Source organism: Cyprinus carpio, chromosome A1 (genome assembly GCF_018340385.1).
Source record: "Cyprinus carpio isolate SPL01 chromosome A1, ASM1834038v1, whole genome shotgun sequence".
NCBI lineage: Eukaryota > Metazoa > Chordata > Actinopteri > Cypriniformes > Cyprinidae > Cyprinus > Cyprinus carpio.
Window position 1 is genome coordinate 14,939,105 of NC_056572.1, and position 15,820 is coordinate 14,954,924.

The 15,820-nt window shown below is 37.2% G+C and overlaps 1 protein-coding gene across 3 annotated transcripts in view; it reads left to right on the forward strand.

Annotated features, from left to right (window-relative positions):
• The window catches only part of LOC109068543 (neural cell adhesion molecule 2-like), a 454,473-nt gene that overhangs the window by 420,245 nt on the left and 18,408 nt on the right, over nt 1-15,820 (forward strand). For all 3 annotated transcript variants that reach the window (XM_042748064.1, XM_042748026.1, XM_042748126.1), the window contains exons 14-15: nt 2,458-2,579; nt 11,236-11,410. In XM_042748064.1, coding sequence (XP_042603998.1) covers nt 2,458-2,579; nt 11,236-11,410 — 297 coding nt within the window. The remainder of the gene's footprint in view (nt 1-2,457; nt 2,580-11,235; nt 11,411-15,820) is intronic.

A 15,820-nucleotide genomic window follows, 5' to 3' on the forward strand; every position in this document is an offset into this window, starting at 1 on the left:
ACCCTTGGTGCATACAGATAACACTAACAGTAGAACATAAAATACAGATAATAAAATATAAAGTATAATGTACAACTATACAAATAAACAAATAGGTCATGTAAAAAGAAAGATAAGTAAAGCAGCACAAGGTACATGGCAGATAGAGTGCAAACTAGTGAAGTAAACAGTGCAGATATAATGATTGTAGAGCAAAAGAGCTTATTCAGTCTGATTAAAGTGTCAAAAATCTCAGCGAGGAGTTCTTTATTTAAACTGACAGAAGAGGTATTTGAATGAGGTCAGTTAACTGTTGAATAAGGTAGTGAGCAGACCAATGCTGTACAAAGTGCAGGTTCCAGTGTGTTAATGGTAGCTGGGGGGAGGGCAAGGTCGGGAGGGAGTTCAACTTCCTAACAGCCTGATGAATGAAGCTGTCCTTCAGTCTGCTGGTCCTGGCCTGGAGACTCCACAGTCTCCTCCCTGATGGCAGCAGCCTGAAGAAGCTGTGTGTCGGGTGGGTGGGATCACCTGCGATGCAGAGGGCTTTATGGGTAAGAGGTGTTCCATAAATGTCCTGGAGGGAGGGGAGGGGGACACCAACAATCTTCTCAGCTGCTCTTACTTTGTGTTTAAGAGTTTTCCGGCAGGAAGATGTTGCAGGCGCCATACCACACAGTTATGCAGCTAGTCAGGATGCTCTCGATGGTGCCTCTGTAGAAGGGCTCTGGCTCTTCTCAGTTTGCAGAGGAAGTAGAGATGCTGCTGTGCTTTCTTGGCCAGTGCTGTGGTGTTGTCAGTCCAGGAGAGGTCCTCTGTGATGTGCACACCCAGGAACTTGGTGCTACTCACTCTCTCCCCAGTCGCACCGTTGATGGTCAGAGGAGCATGCTGAGTTTGCACTCTCCTGAAGTCAACAACAATCTCCTTCATCTTCTCCATGTTCAGAGAGAGATTGTTGTCACTGCACCACCCGGCCAGGTGGCTCACCTTGCTTCCATAGTTTGTCTCATCTCTGTTGCTAATGAGACCCACCACAGTCGTGTCATCCACAAACTTAATAAAGAGGTTGGAGTTGAGTGACGGTGTGCAGTCGTGGGTCAGCAGAGTGAAGAGGAGGGGGCTCAGCACACATCCTTGGGGGGGCCCAGTGTTCAGTGTGATGGTGCTGGATGTGTTGCTGCCGACACATACTGCCTGAGGTCTTCCAGTCAGAAAGTCTAACAGCCAGTTGCACAGCAAAGTGTTGAGCCCCAGCTGGACCAGTTTGTTAATGAGCTGTTGAGGGATGATTGTGTTGAATGCTGAACTGAAGTCTATGAACAGCACTCTGACTTCTGAGTCTTTTTTCTCTAGATATGTGAATTCTGAGTGGAGGGTAGTGGTGATGGCATCATCGGTCGAGCGGTTGGACCGATATGCAAACTGGAAGGGGTCCAGGGTGGGGGGGGGGCAGACTTGATGTGTTGCATGACTAGCCATTCAAAGCACTTCATGAGAATAGGGGTAAGTGTAACTGGACGGTAGTCATTGAAGCAGGATGGAGACAGCTTCTTCGGGACTGGAATGATGGTGGTAGCGTTGAAGCATGTGGGAACAACAGCCTGGCTAAGCGAGATGTTGGAAATGTCTGTGAAGACATCAGTGAGTTCCACTGCACAGTCTCTCAGTACACGCCCAGGAATGTTGTCAGGACCCGGAGCTTTGCGTGCGTTGATCCTGCTGAGGGATCTCCTCACGCTTTCTGGGGTCAGCGTCATCACCTGGTCGCTGGGAGGAGGTGGAGTCTTCTGTGCAGTGGTGCTGTTTTGTGCCTCGAAGCAAGCGAAGAAGGCGTGCAGCTTGTTCAGCAAGGAGATGGTGCTGTCACCGGTCCGCGGTGGGGGCTTGTAGTCCGTAATGGTCTGTATCCCCTGCCACAGGCTCCGAGTGTCTCTGCTGTCGCTGAATCGATGGGCTATCCTCCTGGAGTACTGTCTCTTAGCCTCTCTGATGCTGCGGGATAGGTTGGCCCTGGCTGTCCTCAGGCCCACCTCATCTCCAGCTCTGAAGGCAGCGTTCCGCATCTTCAGGAGTCTGTAGAACTCCCCGTCATCCACGGCTTCTGGTTGGCCTGGACAGTGATGGTCTTTGTGACTATTACATCATCAATACACTTGGTGATGTAGGCAGTGACAGTCTCTGAGTACACTTGGAGGTCTGTGGAGTTATTGTATGTGGCAGACTACTTAAACATATTCCAGTTTGTCTTCTTCAGTTTGTGTCGCTCCCGTCACTGCGTGTTTGACAACAAGGACAATGAGAGCTTTCACAGTGTGCAATTGTATATATAGAGTCACATTCTTTAGATTTCTGTGATCCCGCTCACCAAGTGAACTTTTTTAAGCTCCTTCATTGTAATAATGCTGCTTCTTGTAGTTCATAATTTACAGTGTCTGTCAGATCTTGAGTTTTGTCTGATGGTCTTGTTTTGCTCAGGAGAGCCGAGTCCTCCAACAGTTCATGGACAGAGGGGAGTTGGTAAGGCCTACAGACTCGGACTGATCAAACAGGACGACGGTGGAATGCCCATCGTGGAGTACATCGTGAAGTATAAAACGGTGTGTATGCTCAACCACGGAAACTTTTCACATTTCTGTGGGTCTCAGAAGTCATCTTAGTTGGGTGAACTTCTGTAGAGTTAAAGGGAAACTAAATCAAATATAAGTATCGCATAATTATTTGCTCCAATAGCAAAAGAAAAAAATCAACAATAAAATTATGACTTTTCAAAAGTGGAAAAACATTGTTTACAGCGCTCAGAAGAGAGAAAGATATCAAATTTATACAACAAAAAACTAATAAATATTACACAAAAAAATTCTTAAAAATATTATTACAATTACAATATTATAATTTTCGAGGGTTATTACAGTTTACTAAATCTAAAACTGATACTAAAATGAAAGCTATATATATATCTATATATCTATATATATATATATAACAAAAAACTAATAAATATTACACAAAAAAATTCTTAAAAATATTATTACAATTACAATATTATAATAACAAAAAACTAATAAATATTACACAAAAAAATTCTTAAAAATATTATTACAATTACAATATTATAATTGTATTAGTTTTAGTTATTTTAGTACCTCAACTTACATTTATTTTGTTTCAGTAAGTTGCCAAGGCAACATTTCTATTTTTTGTTTAGGTTTTTAAGTTTTAGTTTTCCATTTAATATTTTGCATATATTAAATTTTATTTCAGCTTCATTTTATATATATATATATATATATATATATATATATATATATATATATATATATATATATATATATATATATGTATGTATGTATGTATATTTATTTATTTATTTATTTATTTATTTATTTTTAACGATATCACCACTGGGACTAAACTAGCATGGAGTTTTTTTTCAGTAGATATTAAATTATTGACACTGGCTATATTATTGCTAATATTGTTAGATCCTTTATGAGAAACATCTTGAGTTTTTAATCATCTGTATTTCACTTTAAAAAAGTTGTCTCCTAAATTGTTTAATGTAAATGTATAATGCAAGATATACCTACATAAATATTAGTTTTATCAAACATAAATATTATGTTTTGAAATTTTATTGCAATTTTAAATGGCTGTTTACTGAAACTAATAAAATGAGCATACAGTATTAGAATGATTTCTGAAGGATCATGTGACACTGAAGACTGGAGTAATGGCTGAAGAAAATTCAGCTTTGATCAGAGCAATAAATTCAATTATGAAATATGTTGAAAAATAAAACAATTATTTCAAATTGTAATAATATTCCACATTACTGTTTTTACTGTATTTTTGATCAAATAAATGCAGTCTTGTTGAGCAGACTTATTTCAAAAACATTTTAAAAATCTTAATTATTCCAAACTTTTGACTGAAAGTGTAGTCAACTAATGTAAAGCTAGTGACTCACACTACACAGTTGCCTTAAGCAATTTACACATGCATGAATTCATTGTAAATGCGAGTTTATATTGTGTTTGTTACATCTGCGGAAATACATATTGAATTTGTACTGTACAAAAGCACAGAACTCTTGTGATGCTTTAAGCCATGGATTCATGTCTGCGTTTGCACACTGTCCTAAATCACTGCGTTAATCCACAAGCTGATTTTAGTGTATATCTGACGGGTCGAAGGCTTCCAGCCGCCTGTAGCCATGTGGGTGGATGAATCTTTAATGTTCTTGGGGAGAAATCCTGCTTTTCCTCCGTCCGGCATACAGTGAGTCTGCAATGAAATGGCATTCATGCTGTGGCCTCATTTACTTAAAGAATATGGATGCTTGAGAGAAACGCTTTGAAGTCCTTTCATTCTCCTCAGAGGATCTGCAGGAGGTGATTTGCCACGAGTTTTCCTCTCCGTTATGGATATAAGGAACGAACAGAGCCAACCAGAGTGTTTGCTTCACTAAATACCATCAGTTACACCTACATTACAGTTTTGTCCTGGTTTTGGGTGAATCTCTAAATGCAAAGATTATGTAGCTTATTTTAGGACCATTAAGTTTTTTTTTTTTTTTTTTTTTTTTTTTATACATTTTAAATGTAATATTTTTTTAAAGGGGTCATATGATGGGTTTTCATGTTTTCCTTTTCTTCAATAAGTTATGTAGCTGTTTGTGCACGTATTAGATCTGAAAAGTTACAAAGCTCAAAGTCTCCCACAAAAAAAGAGAAGGCTGACCGAGACCTGACAAAAATGCCCCAATCGAGCTTTCCCTGCTATATCTACATCCCTGTGTTGAAATATTTGCATAAAGAAACCCAAATATATGTGCAAAGAAAGAAGGCATGATTGTCAGGTATCGCAGAAGTGTTGTTGCCACCATGTTGTGGAGGCACTGTGTGCTTCTATGGGGAACCAAAAGCACTTTATTTCTGTATGTCTGGAAAGTATTTTATAATGGACACTCTCTGAAGAAGCGTGTTTTTAGAGTTTGCTGCGGTCAGTGGTGTTTATATACATATGGGCATCAGCACTCATTCAAACATATCAAAATCAAAACACTTATATTTCAGTCAATTTAATAAAACTATCAGACAATATGAAATTTTATTCAATTTCACTGGAGACTGCGATGATGGAGGAAAAACTTGTGGTGGCTGTCGCGTGTTGCCCAGAGCTGTATTTTTTAAAAGTTTCTGCTAATATGACAGTTTAGTTAATTACAAACCAAAGATTTTAGAGCACTCGCACTATAATCCTTGTTTAGACTGACAGGACAGCTGATTCGGTGATTGCCTAGCAACATTAAAAAACTGCAGAGCACTGCTCTTTTCTAAAAAAAAAAAAAAAAAAAAAAATCAACTGAAAAAAGTCAGTGCAGTGTGTCTCACGTTTTCAAACCTGAAAAATGCATTCTGTCTGATCGCCCCTAAGGTGACTTTTCTGTTGGCATCTATGTGTGGTTTTGTTTGGTATTAGAGCTTGACTTGTACAGTAGTTATAAAAATGCTCTAATCAAATGTGACACACCTGAAGTGAATGGAGCCTCTTCTTCGCCACCGTTAAATGCCGAGCACGCCTCTCCTCGAGAGACCGGACTCTTCTTCCTGTCCATTCACGCTGTTATCTTCATGGGTCCAGAAAGGGAGCGCAGGAGGATTCCTGCACAGCCAGAGATGTGAGCTACCAGACCCACGGTCCGTAAATTAGATGCAACCATGATGCAGCTGATGGGCTAGGATGCCGGGCCAATAATCCTCTGAAGCGCCGTGGGCCAGTGAAGATGAGACGCTGGGAAGAAGCCGCCCCGCGTGCCCTGGACCACAGAGAGGAGTGCTTGCGACCACCGGACTTCACCCCTTACCTGGACCCCTCCTTTCCGAACACTGTCCTCCTTCACAATTCCCCAGCAAAATGTGGGCACAATTGATGGATAGGCTGCCTCATTTGCTTTTTCCTTTTGTTATACTGGGATATATCAAACTGATGTTTTCCTATGTGCTTTTTGCCATTTTCAAGGTTAAAATGTTATTTTGTGTCTAGAGATGCTTTTTAAAAAAAAAAAAAAAGAAGAAGAAAAGAAAACTATTTCTGGATCTCTGTGCGCACACTCAGATGAAATCCCACAGACACCCCTGACCCAAACGTTTGAGTGTTTTACGGAAGACATTTTTTCTGAACCTGGGAGAGTACAAGGCCTGCTGTCCACAAAGACTTTGCTAGTACAGACTGGCACTTCTGAATCAGAACCCATAAGAATGTTTTATTATTTACTATTGACTGTTCAAATGTGGAGTTTGGTGAAGTGTAGAGTAATGCATATTGTTTTGTTTGATCACAAATGCAAACAAGTGCAGATGGATTTATGTTTACAAGTGTAGTATCCTCTGTTCTCCACTTATAACTGGCATTGAAAAGACGACAAACATAGATGCACTAAGTGTTCTTTTTCACACTGGACACAGAGCTGAAGCAGCACGCATCTGTTGTGCTTTCACACTGCTGGTGTCATGTGCTGGTTTACCACTCTGATATGTTTGGCTCAAGTCACGCAAAGTTGGTTTTGATCAATCGGCTTGGTCATCTGCATTTTCAGAATATGACTCAGGTTCAAACTGATGGTAAAACTGTGGACACTATTAGGCCTAACTGTTATAATTGCTTTAGAATCTGAAGCTTGTGATTATTGTATGGGGGCATCTCCAACACATGCTTGAGATTTTCGGCCAATCATAATGCACTGGGTCAGATGGCCAATCACATGGAGGCATGGAGGGATCTACAATAATGAACAGTACGTAAAAAAAAAAATAATAATTACTGGGAAACAATAATGAACAGTACGTAAAAAAAAAAAAAGGTTTCTAGCCAATAATGAACAGTACGTAAAAAAAAAAAAGGTTTCTAGCTGTCCTGGAAGGAGTTATGGTTGACGAACCTAGCTGTATAGAGTAGTTGTGATGAAACAATGGGTTAGCTGGAACCACAAGCAGTTCTGTCTTAGTAAGGTTGAGCTGAAGGTGATGGTTCCTTCATCCAGTTAGAAATGTCTCTCAGACAGGCTGCAATGTGAGCAGCTACCGTCAGATCATCTGGTTGGAATGAGAAGTAGAGTTGAGTGTCATCAGCGTAGCAGTGATAAGAAAAGCCAAGCTTCTGAATGACAGATCCTAATGATGTCATGTAGATGGAGAAGAGAAGTGGTCCAAGCACTGAGCCTTGAGGAACCCCAGTAGCAAGAAGTTGTGACTTAGAAATCTCACCCCTCCAAGACACCCTGAAGGACCTACCTGAGAGGGAGGGACTTAAACCACCACAGGAGTGCGGTTCCAGAGATCCCCATCTTTCTGAGGGTGGACAGGAGAATCTGGTGGTTAACTGTGTCAAAATCAGCAGACAGATCCAGCAAGATGAGTACTGAGGGTTTGGAAGCTGCTCTTGCCAGTCGCAGGGCTTCAGTAACCCAGAGCAGGGCAGTCTCAGTTGAGTGGCCGCTTTTGAAACCAGATTGGTTGCTGTCCAGGAGGTTGTTCTGTACAAGAAACATAGAGAGTTGGTTGAACAGTGTCTTTGCAATGAATGGAAGAAGGGATATCGGTCTGTAGTTTTCTAAAAGTGTTGGATTTGGAGATGGTTTCTTAAGCAGTGGGCTTACCCGAGCCTGCTTAAATGCTGTGGGAAATGTACCAGAGTGAAGCGAAGAAGAATTGGTCACTGATGGTTCTTGTCTTATTTGTGAAGAAAACTGCAAAGTCATCAGCTGTAAGAGTTGATGAAGGAGGAGGGGGAGGAGGACAAAGAAGAGAAGAGAAAGTTTTGAAAAGTGTGCGAGAGTCAGAACAGTTGTTAATTTTACTGTGGTAGTATGTTGTTTTAGCAGTGAAGACATTTGCAGAGAAGGAAGAGAGGAGTGACTGATACACGCTGAGGTCGGTAGAGTTTCTTGATTTGTGCCATTTCCTCTCTGTAGACCTGAGTTTAGAGTGATGTTCACGGAGAACATCGGACAGCCAGGGGGTAGATGGGGCGATGTGTGCTGGTCTGGTTGACAGTGGGCAAAAGTTGTCCAAGCAAGAGGTTAGAGTGGAGCAAAGAGTGTCAGTAGCACTGTTTGTGTCCAGTGATGAAAACTGAGAGAGTGAAGGAATTGAGGATGAAACCACAGAGGATAGGCGAGAGGGAGAGAGTGAGCGTAGGTTGCGTTGAAAGGTGACCTGCAGAGTTGTGTGTGCTGTGTCAGGAGTAAGTGTGAGGTTAGAAGTGATGAGGAAGTGGTCTGAGGTGTGCAGTGGCGTAACTAAAGTGTTGTCCGTGGAGCAACAGCGTGTGTAGATGAGGTCTAGCTGGTTGCCTGATTTATGCGCAGCTGTAGTAGGTGCACGCTTGAGATCAAATGAGGCGAGCAGAGTGTTGAAGTCAGCAGCCTGGGGTTTATCTAGGTGGATGTTGAAGTCACCGAGCAGTACCAGAGGAGTACCATCCACAGGAAAGTTTGATAGTAACACATCCAACTCCTCCAAGAAGTTTCCCAGTTGACCTGGGGGACGATAAACGACTACAAAGTGGATTTTAACAGGGTGGGTAATAGTAATTGCATGTGATTTAAACAAATCTCCAACCATTAAAAAAAAGTAGAACATCAAATCCACACACACCAGACACAAGAAGACCATTAAAAACACCCAAACCAATTCATACGAGTAGTGCTGCACGATTAATCGAATTAGTGGAGAGGGTTGCGGGAGTGGCAGTGTTTTCAAGTTTGATCCAAGTCTCAGTTAGGGCCATGAGGTTGAGACCGGAATGAGTAGCAATAGAAGAAATAAATTCTGCTTTGTTAACAGCAGACTGGCAGTTCCAGAGACCAGCTGGAATAGAGAGTAAAGTAGTAGAGGTCAGAGGGACAGGCAGAAGATTATTGGGATAGGCCTGCCTCCAACGTACAGTGCGTGCTTTCCAAGTGTTAGTAGTAATAGTAGTGATTTAAAAGCACATAGTGAGTACAATTGACCTAAATAAGTAGTTGAGAACAAGCTGTACAAAAAGTAAAGAACGGGGAGAATATCAATACTCAAGTGCCTTGTCGGTGTCCTTGCTTGGTGGAGTCGATGGTCTTTACACGAGGAAGCTTCACAGGGCTGCCGCGTTCTTTTTCACATATATTTTCACACATTTTAATATAAATCTTACAATTTTAAACAACAGTTTGCTATGTTAATAAATGAAAATATTGTAAAATGCAATTTATTCCTGTGATGGAAAGCTGAATGTGTTAACACATATACAGTATAATATATATATATATAATATATATATATATAATATATATATATCATATATATATATATATATATATATATATATAATATATATATATATATATATATATATATTTTTTTTTTTTTTTTTTTATATATATATTAATTAATTTATTAAACACAAAAACTATATAAAAAAAAATATATATATATATTTATTAATAAAAATTATTAAGTATTTGTATTAGAGAAATTATTATTTTTGTGGAAATGTGATTAACAGCTAAACACAAAAACTATATATAAAAAAAAAATCATTGTAATCATTTACAGTAAGTATTTTGTTGTTGTTTTCTTTAAATTTTTGTAGTAAAACATGACCCTGATGTGTTTTGGTGAGACTCACCCCTTTTAGGCTAAATTAAATAATTAATTTGTGCATTTAGCAGATGCTATTTTCCAAACCGACATATCGTGCATTCAGGCTAAACATTTTTTTACCAGTATGAATGATCACTAAAGTATACAGGTCGGTGTGTGCTTTCGTGTTATTCATCATCTCTAAACGTCCATCCTGTTGTTTCTGTTCATCTGTGCTCATCAGAGCACCGGTAAATAACAACATTAGAGATGAAAGTGTCAGAAAGAAACAAGGCTGGCGTTTGTTACTAGACCTTTTGAAGGCCGTCTTGGAGAAATGTGTGTAAAATAAAAGATGTTAGACACACAACAATGATTTCAATCTACTGCTTGCAGGAAGACAGCAATACAAGTTTGACCTTAGAAGTCAACATGAAATCAAAATGGACTCTCTTACTTCTTGTTCCTGTCTTATTGTGAGTGTTTTGTTTTCTGTAAACTGGCTTAACCTCTAAATAACTTCTTCATCTAGAAAGCCCACTTTTCATAATCCAATCAATTCCTGATTAATAATATCAATCCTCACCCTACATATACATCACATTGTGGAAGTGAAATGGGTTTCAGGTTGACTTTAAAAGACACACAAAAGAGAAATTAAAGACACTGTTATCTCTGTCAGCCACTGAAATGGTGTTTCCATCAATCACTTGAGAAACTTCCATTGAAGTTGCCAGTATTTGTAGGAGATTGAAGTTCAATCTGCAAAGCTATATGGGAGGTGGAATCTTTTTAGTGCTTTACTAAAATAGTGTGATAGAAAAGCAGACTGGAGTGTGTGGTTGTAGATTCCCACAGACAGGAGATGAAGTGAAGGAAATCAAATATTTCCAGACATATTAGGTTAGGATGAGATGATTTGAAACATCACTTTCTACCTTTGCACTGATTCTTTATTCCTCCTTCAGATCTTTGTTTTTACTATTTGTTTTTACTAGTTATTATGTATTTTATGCACCATTATATTGTGTTTTTGATGCATTCCATCAGACCTCTGAATTAATGGAGATTAATAATTCAGCCAGCAATGAAAATCCTGTCATTATTTGCTCATCCTCCTTCTTTTTTGTTGACCCCAACCTTTTTTTTTTTTTTTCCCTGTGGAAAACATTTGAAGAATGACAATCTAAAATATTTAAAATCAATCAATCAAATATTTGTATTCAAGAAATGAAAACTAAAACAGAAAAAAAATTAACGTCAACTGAAATAAAATATTGATATAATATGTATTACTAATATGTACAATACCAATGCATATTTCCATAAATATACAATACATATATACAAGTCTGAAATAACTAAAACTAAATCAACTAAAATTGATGAATAAAATGAACTGTTAAACAACAAAATTTACTACTCCAAAATTACTTTAACTAAAATTAAAGTGAAAACAGAAAATATAAAAACAAAACTGAATTCAAAATATTAAGAGACACTAGAACAGCATCTCAATGGAACTAAAAAAAACACCTTTCTGAAGTCTGTGATGCTTTGTGTGAGAAACAGACCCAAATGAATTAGGGAATGAATGAAGTAATTTTGTTATCAGTGAGATGTTTGTGTGCAGGATAAAGAAGAGCAGTGGATGACCAAGCTGGTTCCTGGCATGAATGATTTTGCGCTGCTACAGCCTCTGCAGTGGAACACTCGTTACAACGTGGAGATCACGGCACGCAATGTCAAGGGCTTGTCAGAGCCCACCTTCTTCCAGTTCCTTATGCCACAGAAACCTGACATCACAGGTACACGCGCATCCTTCACCGCTTCACATCTGTCCCACACCCCACAGGCTGGTGCTGTTCTGCTGAATTGTGTCAAATTACCACTGAATTCATTTGCTTTTATTATCCAGAGTTTGGCTGCATACCACTTCGCAAATAGTGTACTGTACAGGCTCTGTTACAAACCCTACATAGGGGACGACCTTCTGATATGCATCCTAAGTGAACTGGTACTTCACAAGCTATTTTAGTATTTATTGTTATTTTGAATTAGTTTTTAGTTTATATTTTTCATTTTAATTCAATTTAACTTTTAGCATTTTTGTTGTTGTTGTTTTTGTTTGTTTGTTTGTTTGTTTTTATATATGAAAAATAAAATGAAGTCTTATATAGTCTTATAATATTTAGCAAAACTGAAATGAAACCTGTTTTAGAACTACCAAGATATTTCACTACGTATTTTTGTAATCATTATTATTATTGTTGTTGTTGTTATTATTATTATTATTATTATTATTATTATTATTATTATTATTATTATTATTATTATTATGTGATCTTCATTATTATATTACAGTATTTTTTTCCCTAATTTTTTTATTTTATTTTTTATTTTTTGCCATGATTTGGAAAGCACAGCAAATACACTGTGTATAAATACTTTGAACATTTAAATATTGTATTAATATTTAATTTAATTCAGTTAATTTGCAATGCATTTTCCCCCTTTAAAATAATAAAAATTTGGGGGATAAATTTTGTGCTTTTAATTAATTAATTAACTGATTTATTGATTGACTGATTGATTGATGCATCAATCAGCATTAATTGGAGAGCACAGAAAAACACTGCTATATATATATATAGAGAGAGAGAGAGAGAGAGAGCAAGTATTTTTTGTATTAACATTGTAATTTCCTAAATTATAGTAATACAGATTTATTATAGCATTTATATTTGTTATATATGTGTGTGTGTGTGTGTGTGTGTGTGTGTGTGTGTGTGTGTGTGTGTGTGTGTGTGTGTGTGTTTGTTTCTTTTTTATTTTAGTTAAGGTTTTGGATATTTTGTTGTGTTTTTTGTCATTTTAATTAGTTTTTGTATACTTTTAAAACTGAATTTATTATTATTATTATTATTTATTATTTATATATCTGACATTGCGTTACCATGGAAATGGTACTTTAATATCTTTTGTCAGTCTCCTTCCCCTTAGTGGGTGGAGTCAGATGTCATACTACAAAATGTATTATGGACTTTTAGAATCAAAACTTTTTACAATCGTGACAAAATACATATCATCGGAAAGGGCTGAGTCTCAAGATTCCATATTTGGTGGTTATTTTGTGATAGAAATAATATTGACAGAGATATTTAGACATTTGTGACAGAAAAAAATGCATTTAAAAAATGAAATGGAGTTTTGATGGCACCCGGTGGCTGTTTGTGGTATAACGGCCTAAATGAAATCTCTCAGGAACCTTTTTTTTTTTTTTTTTTAGATATATCAAATTCAAATTTGGAACATAACTTATTTAGACATACGGCTTTCATTTTATAGCAATTTTGGATTCAAAAATATTTTGAAAAATATTTATTTTATATAAAATAAAAATGGTACAGTGCATTTTCTTAACAGTAAATTTAAACATCTTTAACTTTTTGATACTTTAATATTTTGAAATGATTCCACTTCTGCAATAATCTGCAGATTGACTTCTTAAAAAAAGAGTACAACCTTAGGTCTGTATTCCAAAACATCCATTAATTACTGTATAACAATTTAAGTTTTAATAGTGCACTTTCACACCTATATTCAAAAATGGGGGTGGCACTTAAAGGGTTACATTTTAGTGAATGTCATGTCAGTTGTCCATTTCAATTAAAGGTATGAGACAAAAGTCTTAGAGGTCTACATTCATACAGTCATTCAGGGTTTGGGTGTAGATTGCAACAAAGAGGAAACACCCAAACTCAACATTTATACCTTTATCAGATGCAGATGCTTAGAAATGCATGTACTCCAGATGTGTTTCTAAGAATTTAATGCAAATCATTCTCTAAGTTGCCAGGACTTCCAAGAAACTAAAATAACATCTCTGTCTCACACTTGTCTTGCACACACACACAAATAGATTTCCTGTTATCTCTTAGCTCATAAAAAACTCAAGCATACTGAAGCAAATTGAAGCACTCAGAGACAGTCTAAAGAATACTCTTTAGTACAGTGAAGCAAATAATATTAATATTTCAGACAGAAATAAAATTTCCTCCACAGTGAAAATTTTCAAAAATGCTGGCAGGAAAAGAGTTTATAGGTTAAGTTTTAATTAACGATAACACAAATGACTGGTTGTAGATACTTGTCATAATGCACCATACAGATAGCGGCAATATTAAGTCCAGCAAGACAGTCAGCTAATGGCGTGATGCTCTAATAAACATGCATACAAAACAGAACTGAGGCCACTGATTCACATCTAGGGGCATAAAGGAGGCAGAAATGTGTATTTTCCCATCAGCAGCAGTTTTCATACTGTAGTTAATAGTGTAAGTATGTGAACTTCAGCAGTGAGCAAACATGATTTATTAAACAGAGTCATCTCAGATCTCAGACGACAAGAACTTTCCTCATCTGTATTCCTGCTTTCCTCATCAGCCCGATACGATAATCTGGGTGACGTTTGAAGGCATGGAATAAAAATGGCTATATTAACGTGAAGTCACGGTTGATCAGGGCTGGTTTCGGGTCTCGGCTAGCGTGAGATGAGGCGCCTGCAGCCAATCAGATCAAATCAAATGCACTGCAACGCGGCAGTGTGACTCGCTGATGCCATTTGAAGAGCAGATCACGCTGACCTGTACTTTACCCACTTATTTGGACAAACTTAATCAAGCACAGAACGTAAGAAACAGGTGAATCTCATGAAATATGTTTCAGCACAAAATTAAATGAACGAACAAAGACAAAAACTAAAACTAAGCCTGTTTTAGGACCAACAATGTTTAGTTTTTTTTTTTTTTTTTTTTTTTTTATCAAGTCTACTTTTTTGCTAAAATTATCATATAATACTTAAACACCATAAATAATACATAACAACAAATTTTCATAATACAGTGAGAGATTTGAAGGCTCAAGCATATACAGTACAGACAAAAAGTTTGGAACATTACTATTTTTAATGTTTTTGAAAGAAGTCGTTTTCAGAACTGTTTCCAGCTACGATAATGAATCATCATAATAGAATGTTGTAATAATATATCACAATATTACATTTTTTTTCTGTATTTTGATGAAATCAATGAAGTCTTGATGAGCAGAAGAAACATCTTTCAAAAACATTAAAAAAATTAATGTTTCCAAACTTTGGTCTGTACTGTATATATATATATCACTATATATATATATATATATATATATATATATATATATATATAATGTATTTATTTATTTTTACTAAAATGATTGCATTTTTTAATCACCGTTCATTTGGGAGTAAAGCAAATGCTACTACAGCTCTGGAAATTAATTAATTAATTAAGATACCAATGCAAAATTATATGTTTCTCTGGTTTTACTGTTTATTTCAAATGGTTTTTAAATAAGCACATAGTCATTTAGAGAATTTATTTGCAGAAATTGACAAATGGAAATTGACAACTGGTCAAGATAAGAAAAAAAACAAACAAACAAAAAAAAAAGATGTAGTGTTTTCAGTCTCAATTAATACATAGAAAACAAGTTCATATTCATTTTATAGTATCTTCGGAAGAGTTCAGATAACAAAACCAACACAATGCTAAAGTTTTAACTTAGGAAGAGTTCAGAGATCAATATTTAATGGAATAAAGTGAAGTGGCATGTTATGTAGCCAAGTACGGTGCCACATACTCACTATATTTGTGCTCTGCCTTTAACCCATCCAAGTGCACACACACTGCAGTGAGTAGTGAACACACACAGAGAGCAATGGGCAGCCATTTTTGCTGCAGCACCCAGGGAGCAGTTGGGGATTTGGTGCATTGCTCAAGGATCTCACCTCAGTCGTGGTATTGAGTGTAGAAGAAAGCGCTGGTCATTCACTCCACCTACAGTCCCTGCCAGTACCGAAACCATTAGGCCACAACTGCCCCCAGTAACCACGATTATCATGTGTTTCACAGCTTTCATGTGTTTTGGCATGCTATCCACCAGTCTATCACATTGCCATTGGATGACTTTATGCCACTCCTGGCACAAAAGTCAAGCAGCTCAGCTTTGTTTGATGGCTTTGATGGCTGACCATCCATCTTCCTCTTGATCACATTCCAGAGGTTTTCAGTGGGGTTCAGGTCTGGAGATTGGGCTGGCAATGACAGGGTCTTGATCTGGTGCTCCTCCATCCACACCTTGATTGACCTGGCTGTGTGGCATGGAGTTGTTCTACTGGA